Below are 11,785 nucleotides of genomic sequence, written 5' to 3' on the forward strand. Positions count from 1 at the left end.
CTTGTTCCTCCTTATGGGATGTTTCCCATTATTTATTAAAATGTCCTCTATATGACCTCCCTAGGTCCAAATACCTAGCTAATATTATCTCTTTCTCCCAAGGAAGATCCATCTCAGCCCTGATTTGTTGGTTCCTTGCTGACTCAAACCCTGAGATCACTTATAAAGTGGCTAGCTTTGCCCTTATGGCAAAGAAGATCCGTGCTAATTTTCTGTTGTCTAAATCTTAAAGTTTCTTCCTTTTCTTATCAGCCGGTAAGATCTTGAAAATTATTGAAGCCTGTTCCATTTTGGAACCACTTTAATATTCTACATTTTTAGCCTATGTTGGGTTGCAATTCTTCAGTTTTATTGCATGTGTTTGGAGCGTCGAATTGTTATCGTTTGTTTTATATGTGCTTTTGTGCTTTTATATTGTAATGACCAATTGGTTATATAATAAATTTTCTTCACACTCCTCCTTATGCTCTATCTCTTTTAACTTTGCGTTTGTTCGTGTCTACAGAAGTGGTGTCTCATGGAGAATGGGGGAGGACCCAGCAGAGGCTTCTGCACCAGAATGTGGAGCTGGTCCTGACCCCCCCCCCCCCAGTTATAGAAGTTCTTGTTGGGAGTTTGTGTGGGATGGATCCAGAGATACATATTCTGCCGTGGAGTAAGTGTTAGACTACTCCGAGTGAGCCTGAGTCATCTGCTCTGTCACAGTCTTGCGGAACATACTTTGGCTCGTCACTGAATTTAGTAGGAGAGTTTACATAAGAACATAAGAAGAGCCCCACTGGATCAGGCCAGAGGCCCATCTAGTCCAGCTTCTTGTATCTCACAGCCCACCAAATGCCCCAGGGAGCACACCAGATAACAAGAAGACCTGCAAGGCCTCCTGGGAATTGTAGTTTAAGAACATAAGAGCAGCCCCACTGGATCAGGCCATAGGCCCATCTAGTCCAGCTTCCTGTATCTCACAGTGGCCCACCAAATGCCCCAGGGAGCACACCAGATAACAAGAGACCTCATCCTGGTGCCCTCCCTTGCATTTGGCCTTCTGACATAGCCCATTTCTAAAATCAGGAGGTTGCGCATATACATCATGGCTTGTACCCCGTAATGGATTTTTCCTCCAGAAACTTGTCCAATCCCAGTTTAAAGGCATCCAGGCCAGATGCCATCACCACATCCTGTGACAAGGAGTTCCACAGACCAACCACACGCTGAGTAAAGAAATATTTTCTTTTGTCTGTTCTAACTCTCCCAACACTCAATTTTAGTGGATGTTCCCTGGTTCTGGTGTTATGTGAGAGTGTAAAGAGCATCTCCCTATCCACTCTGTCCATCAGTTTGCATTTTGAATTTTGAATTCAATTCAGTTTGAATTTTGCCACCTCTTCAGTCAGTGTAAAATTACACTGAAGGGTCTTGGAATGGTAGCTGAAGGAGTAGGATTTGGGACAGGACGATTCTTCTTGCAACATGTTCCCAGCATAGTTCTGTTATGGCTTCTTCTAGCTAAATTGTGGTGGCAGAGTGGATATGATGGCCTATCTGTTTTGTCACAGAAGGGGATGTGAGGCACAGTGGGGGGGGGGGAGCTGTTCCTGAAAACGCAGAGATGTAGGGAACCCTATAGCTCCCAGATGGTGTAAATTTTGCATAAGATGCACTTTAATTTGATGACCAGGTGTCAGATTACCTTTACCCCAATGAATGGCTTATATATATATATATGATAGAAGGCAAGATAATCCATGCTTTAATATGGAATCTTTCAACTGCAGCCAAAATTCTGATCGTTTCCAAATGTGAAAATTCCAACTTTTGATAGCTTCCAGAGCACACTGTGCGCTACTTTTGCTGAAAAGTCCATATTCATAATAATAATAATAATAGAAGAAGAAACTAATAATAATAGAAGAAACTGAGGAATAGAAGAAACAATTGAAGAACACCATTTATTAATATTAATAGGAATAAATATTCATATTATTTATGAATAATATGACCCGCCCTCCCTTGCCTCTAAACATCCCCATTCCGCCCTCTCTGATCTTCTGCACCAACCGCCCTTGGCTGGTGCAACCTTCTCTGGGTGGTGGCTGCGCGGACCTCGCCACAGTAACCCCTGCCCTAGTGACATCTAGATTAGATTATTGGAATGCGCTCTACGTGAGGCTGCCTTTGAAGATGGTTCGGAAATTACAACTAGTACAGAACGCAGCTGCGATTCCTGTGGTTGCTGGAGCACGTCGGTTTGACTCTGTCGAGCCATTGCTTCGGCGGCTGTACTGGCTGCCGGTTCTGTTCCGGGCCCAATTCAAGGTGCTAGTTTTGACTTTTAAAGCCCTTTACGGCTCAGGTCCAGGGTATTTGAGGGACCGCCTCCTTCCTTACAATCCTGCCCTGGCTCTTAGATAATCTGGGGGGGCCCTTTTGACTGTGCCGCCACCAAGAGAGGTGAGAGGGGCAGTGGCCAGGAAGAGGGCCTTCTCAGTGGTGGCCCCCGAACTTTGGAATACCCTCCCCTTAGAATTGAGAACTGCTCCCTCTTTGCTAACATTTTGGCGCGGACTGAAGACCTTTTTATTTCAAAAAGCTTTTAATTGTTGACAGGCTGGCTGGCTTTCTTGCTTTTTATATGAGAATCCACGGGGTTTGTTTTTTAGATTTTTAATTATTTGTAAATTGTTTTTAATGTTGTATTTTTAATTGTTGTAAGCCGCCTTGTGTGCCCTTTGGGCATAAAGGCAAGATATAAATTAATAATAATAATAATAGAGGCTGGATGCTGCCTCTGTGGGCCGGCACATGTCCGTGTGCTGGCCCAGCCAACTCCTAAAGAGACGCAAACATTCCTTATGGCATGTTTTCGACATTCCTGGGCTGACTCAAGTTGTGCCAGCCCAAAGAGCACTCTGGATTGCGCTCTCAGTATGACTCACGTTTTCAATGCACTTGGCAAATTACTCCTTCCTAGTATGTTACAACTGAGCACCATCTACTCCAGCTTTTGGGGGGTGGTTTGGGGCCAAAGCCCTGCAAGCACCCCAGTGGCGGGCTCCTGTGGTGCTGTGGAAAGCTGCTGGGCACATCAGCTGACTGGTCCGGGTGAGGCTGAGCCCATAGGGAAGGCAACAGAGAGAGGTGCAGGCAGTGTCCAGGAGTGGGGAGCGAGACAGACCAGGCCTGATGGGCCCCTACTGTGGTCCCTGCAAGATTTCAAGACAGGGCAGATGTCAAGGCCAGTTGGCTGTCAGAGCTTCAGAACCCTGGACAGGTCTCAGGGAGAAAACAACCTGTTCTAACAAGGGGCTGGTTGTGTCTGAATTCTTATAGGTTGAGGTGAGAGAAAGCGGTGATAGCAAAATAAAAACATATAGCACTGCTTTCTGTACTCCGCATTTTTTGTAAACAAAAAAACCCTGAAATCTGCAAAAAATAAAAAAGTTATATTTGGTTTTTATTTTTTGTTTAGTGGGGAGAGTGCATGGGTAATGATTGGCTGTCTGTTGATACCATACCACCTATATCATCTACCTAGCTAGTGCACTTTTAAAGCAACTATAATTTATAGTTACAATGTATATTTTGAATAAAAACACAGAACACTGCTTCTGCACTTCTAATTTTGGAAAACACCAAAATCAATGAAAAAATAAAATCATTTTCTCCCTCCTCTACTTATAGGCTTGGCTGAATCTCTCAGGACCCATTCTTTTGTTGGGGAATGGAAAGGTTTACACTGTGAACATTTTGTGCGAATTACAGCAGCAAATTTCAGCCCTTTGCATCTCATGGCACACTGAGACTGTGCTAAAATTGTCGGGTTTTTTGACCATTGACAAGGCACGCTATGGTGGGGTTGGGTGGAGTGTGATCTCCCTTGCTGGATGCTTTCAATCAGAGGCTGGACAGCCTAGTTGTGGACTTCCTGCATTGTGCAGAGTTTTAGCCGAAATGCCATACAAGATCCCCTTCAACTGTATTTCTGTGGCTTTTTCTCAAGCTTGATAATGCAAGTTTACTGCCTAACTTTCATCAAAAGACACTCTTGCTCCACTTTTTTTTGAACTGATTGTCCACTTTCTACAGTTTAGTGGTATATTATTATACAGCCTGACATACAGGAGATGCACGCATATGTTTTCCTTCTAGACATACTTTCAAAAGCTCCCCCTCCTTGAAGTCAGTTCAAACAGCATTTTTTAAGATTTAGCGCACTCGTTTAAAAAAAATAAATGCTGCTTTTGCTGACTTGCCCTTCTTTCCAGAATTCTCCTTCGTAAACCACTGATTGTAAATCTCCAAACTAAGAGCATTTAAAAAGCAGTTTGGGCGCTCCTGTTGGCATCTTAAAAAAAAAAAAATTGTGGATAATTTAAGTGTTAATTCTTGACAAGTGTCCACTCCAATCATAATCTTGATATTATTTTTTTCAGGATACCAGACTACTAGAATTTAGTCAGCTCCCATTCATTTTTTTCCTGACACATTTAAAATAATTTCAGCTTTGCGAAAACCAATTGTTTTTTTAAGAAGTCGGTAAGAAGAACTTCAGAAAGTTGCACATTGTGAGTTTCTTCTATTTTCTCTCTAGCTTTGCAATGAAGTGTGTCCTAGAAGCGTGAATGGAAGAACCCTGCATTTTTCAAGCCACAAAGGATTTTTATTGTTGCATGTTCACACTGTACTTGAATGACATCAATTTTTTAAAAAAAATAACCACTGGAGCGATCAATACATCATGGTTATGGCCCTTGAAAACAGCAACAAAACTGACAATAAATTGGGGACTGGCATTCTGATTTGAAAGAAAATCATATCTTTGCTTTGAAAGAAGCAACACTGAAAACAGCGAGCTTCAAAGCGGTCTGTTGCAGCCCTTGCTCCATAGACGGAGCAGGTGCTGGGCTCTGTGAGCAAGCAAGGGCCCTCACCTGTCTCCACCCCTGAGGGTAGAGGCAGACGCCAGGCCTCTTTCATACTGCACATGAACCTATAGCAGGGAAAGAGAAATGTTGCCTGGTTCTAATGCCAAACTATTTTTACAGTTTCTCCTGAAATTTCTTTATCCTCCAGAAACTTGTCCAATTCCCTTTTAAAGGCATCCAGGCCAGATGCCGTCACCACATCCTGTGGCAAGGAGTTCCACAGACCGACCACACGCTGAGTAAAGAAATATTTTCTTTTGTCTGTCCTAACCCTCCCAACACTCAATTTTAGTGGATGTCCCCTGGTTCTGGCGTTATGTGAGAGTGTAAAGAGCATCTCTCTATCCACTCTGTCCATCCCCTGCATAATTTTGTATGTCTCAATCATGTCCCCCCTCAGGCGCCTCTTTCCTAGGCTGAAGAGGCCCAAACGCCATAGCCTTTCCTCGTAAGGAAGGTGCCCCAGCCCAGTAATCATCTTAGTCGTTCTCTTTTGCACCTTTTCCATTTCCACTATGTCCTTTTTGAGATGTGGTGACCGGAACTGGATGCAATACTCCAGGTGTGGCCTTACCATCGATTTGTACAACGGCATTATTATATTAGCCGTTTTGTTCTCAATACCTTTTCTAATGATCCCAAGCATAGAATTGGCCTTCTTCACTGCCACCGCACACTGGATCGACTTTTTCATCGACCTGTCCACCACCACCCCAAGATCTCTCTCCTGATCTGTCACAGACAGCTTAGAACCCATCAGCCTATATGTGAAGTTTTGATTTTTTGCCCCAATGTGCATGACCTTACACTTACTGACATTGAAGCGCATCTGCCATTTTGCTGCCCATTCTGCCAGTCTGGAGAGATCCTTCTGGAGTTCCTCACAATCACGTCTGGTCTTCACCACTCGAAAAAGTTTGGTGTCGTCTGCAAACTTTGCCACCTTACTGCTCAACCCTGTCTCCATGTCATTTATGAAGAGGTTGAAAAGCACCGGTCCCAGGACAGATCCTTGGGGCACACCGCTTTTCACTTCTCTCCATTGTGAAAATTGCCCATTGACACCCACTCTCTGCTTCCTGGCCTCCAACCAGTTCTCAATACATGAGAGGACCTGTCCTCTAATTCCCTGACTGTGGAGTTTTTTCAGTAGCCTTTGGTGAGGGACCGTGTCGAACGCCTTCTGAACGTCCAGATATATAATGTCCACGGGTTCTCCTGCATCCACATGCCTGTTGACCTTTTCAAAGAATTCTGTAAGGTTCGTGAGGCAAGACTTACCCTTACAGAAGCCATGCTGATTCTCCCCCAGCAAGGCCTGAGTAGGCTACCTCAGAATGCAAGATGCAAGGGAGTGGCAACAGAATGTAGGTGTCTTATTGTCTTGTGTGCTCCCTAAACCATCTGTTGGGCCACCATGAGATGCAGGAAGCTGAACTAGGTGGGCCTTTTGCCTGATTCAACAGGGCTCTTCTTGTCTTCTTATATTCTCCTACTGAGATTAGCTTGTGCCCATTCTTTGGGTGCCCAAAGCCTCCTGTCTAGGAAAAATGGTGGGAAGAGGCCAGTCAGTTTCCTTTTGTCAGTTCAGGAAACCCTATGACCTCAACCCTAAGTGTCTTAAGATCAAATACCTGAATCTGAATTGGAACTGAATACCGGTTTGTGGAAGGCACATCCCCTGACTGTCCCAATAAGTGCAGAAAGCCAGAATTGAGTTGGTGTAAGTAGCTAGCGATATGCCTAGAGGACATGCTTTTCTTTATGAAAACTTTTGGGAGCTGAAAAAATTACCAGTACTAAGGTACGGAGTACTCCTCCTCTGTCACAAATTTAGCTGAACAAACCTAGGGGATTACAGAGATGGAGGAAGTGGCTTTTTAATGGTTGTGTAAGATAGGAGTGATTGAATGTGAAACAGTTTGTGAGTCAGTGAAAATTATTTTTGAATAACTGGAATAATTTATATGCAGTATATTCAGTTTTGAATCACATATTAGCTTTATAAAAATTACTTGCATGGAGAAAAAGAATTCTCATTTGTGATACCTGTTTCCTGGTTTCAACAAAGCATTTTCTGTTAAAACATTCCACTGGATAATTCATGGTTTGTGAATGCCATTGAACCATCAGAGAAAACAGACCTTATACTTATTTCTCTGGAACCCACGTTTACTTGTAATCTCTTCATGCATCGGCATGTAGTCAGTTGGAGCAATAATAAAAACATTAGCTAATATGCTGAGGCCGGGGGATCTAAAATTAAATAATGGTGTTTGCAAAACAGTAAAATATGACATCTAAGTAGTAATGCATTGTTCTGTAGATTTGTGATTAAGGCTGCAATCCTAACCTCACTTTCCTGGGAGTAAGTCTCATTGAACACAATAGGACTTACTTCTGAGTAGACCTGGCTAGGATCGTGCCCTAAAAGTCTTAACTGATGGAACATAATAATAATAATAATAATAATAATAATAATAATAATAATAATAATACATGTATTTATATAACGCCTTTCTTGGTCATCAGATTTCTCCTCAGACTTTATTCAAGGCGGTTGACATGGGCAGGCTTTTCTAAATCCCCGTAGGAATTTTTACAATTGAAGAAAGGTTCTATCTTTCAAGAACCACAACATTTCAGATGGATCTTTTTGATCTGGTATCACGTTCTGGCCTCTGATTTCCTCCCACATAGCTGACAAGCAGCTCCTTCATTTCTCACATGGAGGGCAGCCAAGATGCTTCTTCGCTCACACCAAAGAGCAGGTGGAATAACTCGGCTCAGCTTGTCAGCTGCTTCAAGGTCTCACCATTCACGGTGCCGGTGGCCTCGAACTGGCGACCTGTGGATGTTATCTTCAGGCAAACGGAGGCTCTACCCTCCATGACCAGACCTCCTGTTGGACCACGCGTTTCTTTGACAAGTCAGTTTTCTCCCTCACTGACTAAAACATATATTCATCATATTGCTGAGCTGGTGAGATTCGTAATGAGATATTTGAGTGGTTAGATTTAGAAGAAAAAGATGATAAATGCTTTCTGATGTTAAATAAAACATATTTCAGCCAGTTTAACTGCCAAGCACTTATGCCAACTCTACTTTTTCAGTTCCCCTTTAGGTTTTCAGAAGGGGTGTTTGCGCATGATGAGATAACAAGAGGACATGGATATTTTCAGCCAACATGGAAAGATAATGTAGACGATTTCTTGAAAGAACAGCCTTGCCACACATAGAGCAAGCATGGCGTTCGCCCAGTCGCACATTATGACAGCTAGGAGGCATCAGCACAGTAGACTCATAACCGAGGTGGATGAGTACAGCGCAAACCCAACACAGGCGTTCACGTTCTACAACATTAACCAGGGACGTTTTCAGCCCCCACATGTGCAAATGTAAGTATTATTGCTCTGGCACAGACTTTTGAATGGTTATTGCTGTGTCAATGCAGAATTTGATGGGCCAGTCAGAGCAGGAATCCTGGAAAGACGATTATTTGAGAGAAAAAGGTATTTTTGTTAATGGATTTGGGGTGGGGGGAGGTAATACTGTGTTACTGCAACTTGGAACTTAGTAAAACAGCAACAAGGGATTGCTGGAGTTATTAGTCTGGCTGGTGTTTTACCGTTAATCGGCAATCATCCTGCGTCCTTCTATGAATCATACTTTTAATATGAAGTCTGGTTTTAGAACAAAAAGATTCCTATTGTTTTAATAGAGATTCAAGGAAAGAACAGCAGAAATGAATAGGCACTTGTGGGCCTGATTGTCTGGTCTGATTGTTCCTGCTCTGTTACTGAGAGAACGTGAAAGGCAGAGGGTGCTTAAAATGTAATTAAATTAATGTGTTTTTTTATTTTTGTCTATAATGAAAACATCTGTAAAGTTAATTGATCTGAAGGGTGATTTATTTTTAATGTAAAGTGCTGGATCATAATTGCAACATGAAAAGTGCTAATAAAGTTGAGAGCTAGAAGGGAAAGTAGAAAATCTTTAGCTATTACATCTTAATAAAGTATTAAAATATTGTATTGGAATTGCGGAAGATATTACCGAGGAGATATGTTGTGGTGTCCACAGTGCCCCTTGCTCTGAGTAAATGCAGGGTTAAAGCCCAGGTGGTAGCTGGAGGTGTGCTGCACAGCTGCAGCCACTAGAGGCTAAAGTGAACCTGGGAGCATATAAACAGAACCTGGAGGAACTAGTGGTGTGGGTTGTAGAAGGGGTGTAGGTTGGAGAGAAGACTGACTTGGCTTATTGAATTTGGAATCTGACTATGGACTGTGACTTGGCTTAATGACTTTGTACTTTGACTTGGATACTCTGACTGATTTGACTGGCTACCTGGAATCTCACCTTGGACTGTGACTCTGGCTTATTGCCTCTGGACTCTGATTTGGCAACTCTAACTGATTGGACTGACTTACTTGGAAGCTGTGGACTGGGACTGGACTCTGACTTTTGCTTGCTGCACTTGTGAGTTTAACAAGGGAAACTAATCAGCCTTAAGCGGGCACGAGGCCCAGTGGGGAGGAGCTGTGGCAAGACAAATATACTGTAAAATATTGGTCAAGTTATCAAAACGTGTACAGTGTGTTTTATTCTGTTACTGTTATGGTTTCTTTTTATATTAGAGACTTTTGTTGTTGTTTAACTTGCCCTGAAGATGTGATTGGCTTACCGGTTTGGGCTGTAGAGCACTTTTATTCAAAACACACTGTGTGCTGATTTACAACAAACTGGTGCTTAGGAATCCAGATTCAGCATGCCTCCTTGTCTTGGTTTCTCCTCTTTCATGTTGCAGATTCACCCATCCTCGTCTAGGTTTGGTGTTGTGCATGACAGTCTGGGTTAGAAGAGACAAGGGACATTTCTAAACGCACTGAGGGCCATAGCTGAAAACTGCGCTCTGCAGTGAATATAGGAGTTTTACCTAGGCTCCTTTTGACTCAGGTTATTAACACTTGCACATAATGGTGAACGTAGGGAGAATGGAGAACTTGCATATAGAAGGAAAGGTGAGGTTTGGGGGAGAATGCACTGTGCGCCATAGCCTGTATCTGATTCCCATGGCCTGTCTCATAGCCTACATCTGCTTCCCAAACCCCATTTAACTGTAAAGTGTACCCTCAGTATCCTCCAGGACCCCAAAGGATCTCCTCTATGGAGAACTCGTGCAAGGAAAGCGCCCTACAGGTAGACCACAGCTGCGATACAAGGACATCTGCAAGAGGGATCTGAAGGCCTTAGGAGTGGACCTCAACAAGTGGGAAACCCTGTCCTCTGAGCGTCCCGCTTGGAGGCAGGCTGTGCAGCATGGCCTTTCCCAGTTTGAAGAGACACTTAGTCTGAGGCAAAGAGGCAAAGAAGGAAGGCCCATAGCCAGGGAGACAGACCAGGGACAGACTGCACTTGCTCCCAGTGTGGAAGGGATTGTCACTCCCGAATTGGCCTTTTCAGCCACACTAGACGCTGTTTCAGAACCACCTTTCAGAGCGCGATACCAGAGTCTTTCGAGACTGAAGGTTGCCAACACAAGGTTGTTGGAGTCCTGAATAAAGGTCCAATAAGAGGCAGAGTCATGGCCTTGCAATACCTTACTTTGAGGTTGCGATGGGCCCTCTGGAAGTTGCAGTGGGCCTGCAACCCACTCCATTGGCTTCCCACCATGCCAGAACATCTCCAGGAAGCAACCAGAAGTGATTTCCTGTTCATGCCTTTGACTTCTGCTTTGCTTTTGGGGGCATTCTCAGGTGCAGGGAGGCCAATGGAATGGGCTGCAGGCCTTCCTGTGCCCCAGAATGCCTTGCAGACACAACCAGAGTTGTGAGCACAAACCAGGCATTGCTTCTGGTCACTTTCTGTAGGTGTTCTGAAGAGTGGGGAGGCATCCTCGGTGGATCAAATCCATGGATGCCGAGCCCAAAGATGGCTGGATGTATCTGAGCGCAGAAAACCATGAAAATCGAATTTGAAGTGTGCAAGCAATGTTTTATCATCACTGTGTGATGGTGCAGATAGTCCCCATCACAGAGCACTTGCTCATTAAATGTGTTTTAAGTCTACTTTAAGTCTACCAATCTACTATTGTTATGTCAGAATTTAGTCAGTGTGGCAGGTATGACACGTGATGAGACTGGCTTCTGAATCCAAGTTCCTGGTGTGCTATCAGGGGCCAGGTACTGGGTGCTCTTGGGGGGGGGGGGTCTAGTGCAAGACTTTGCTCCAGGGTCCCCAGCAACCTGGCGCTGACATTGAGTACCATACTTATTCAATTGCGCTGTGGGACTAATATCTAATATTTCTAGTATCTGATATTTTATTAGACTTTGAAAGCTGTTTCTGAATCCTTCAGACAAAACGCATTAATTATTTTTCACTCAGTCATGTGTGAGCTCTCTCCAGCTCTCCAGACTGAGAGCAAAATCCAAAGTCCAGCTGAAATGTCTGCGTGACTTCCTCTTTGCCGACGATGCAGCTGTCACTACCCACTCTGCCAAAGATCTCCAGCAACTCATGGATCGTTTTAGCAAGGCCTGCCAAGATTTTGGACTGACAATCAGCCTGAAGAAAACACAGGTCATGGTTCAGGATGTGGACTCACCTCCCTGCATTACAATCTCTGAGCATGAACTGGAGGTTGTCCATGACTTTGTGTACCTTGGCTCAACGATCTCCGACACTCATTCTCTCGATACCGAGCTAAACAAGCGCATCGGTAAAGCAGCTACCACGTTTTCCAGACTCACAAAGAGTCTGGTCCAACAAGAAGCTGACGGAACATACCAAGATCCAGGTCTACAGAGCTTGCGTCCTGAGTACACTTCTGTACTGCAGCGAGTCATGGACTCTTCGCTCAC

At 43.9% G+C, this 11,785-nt stretch overlaps 1 protein-coding gene across 1 annotated transcript in view; it reads left to right on the forward strand.

Moving 5' to 3' along the window:
- Positions 1-8,168: 8,168 nt before the first annotated feature.
- Positions 8,169-11,785, forward strand: part of MPPED1 (metallophosphoesterase domain containing 1) — a 48,918-nt gene continuing 45,301 nt past the window's right edge. The window contains exon 1 of the mRNA XM_066634254.1: positions 8,169-8,320. Coding sequence (XP_066490351.1) covers positions 8,169-8,320 — 152 coding nt within the window. The remainder of the gene's footprint in view (positions 8,321-11,785) is intronic.

This window comes from Tiliqua scincoides, chromosome 7, assembly GCF_035046505.1.
Source record: "Tiliqua scincoides isolate rTilSci1 chromosome 7, rTilSci1.hap2, whole genome shotgun sequence".
Taxonomy (NCBI): domain Eukaryota; kingdom Metazoa; phylum Chordata; class Lepidosauria; order Squamata; family Scincidae; genus Tiliqua; species Tiliqua scincoides.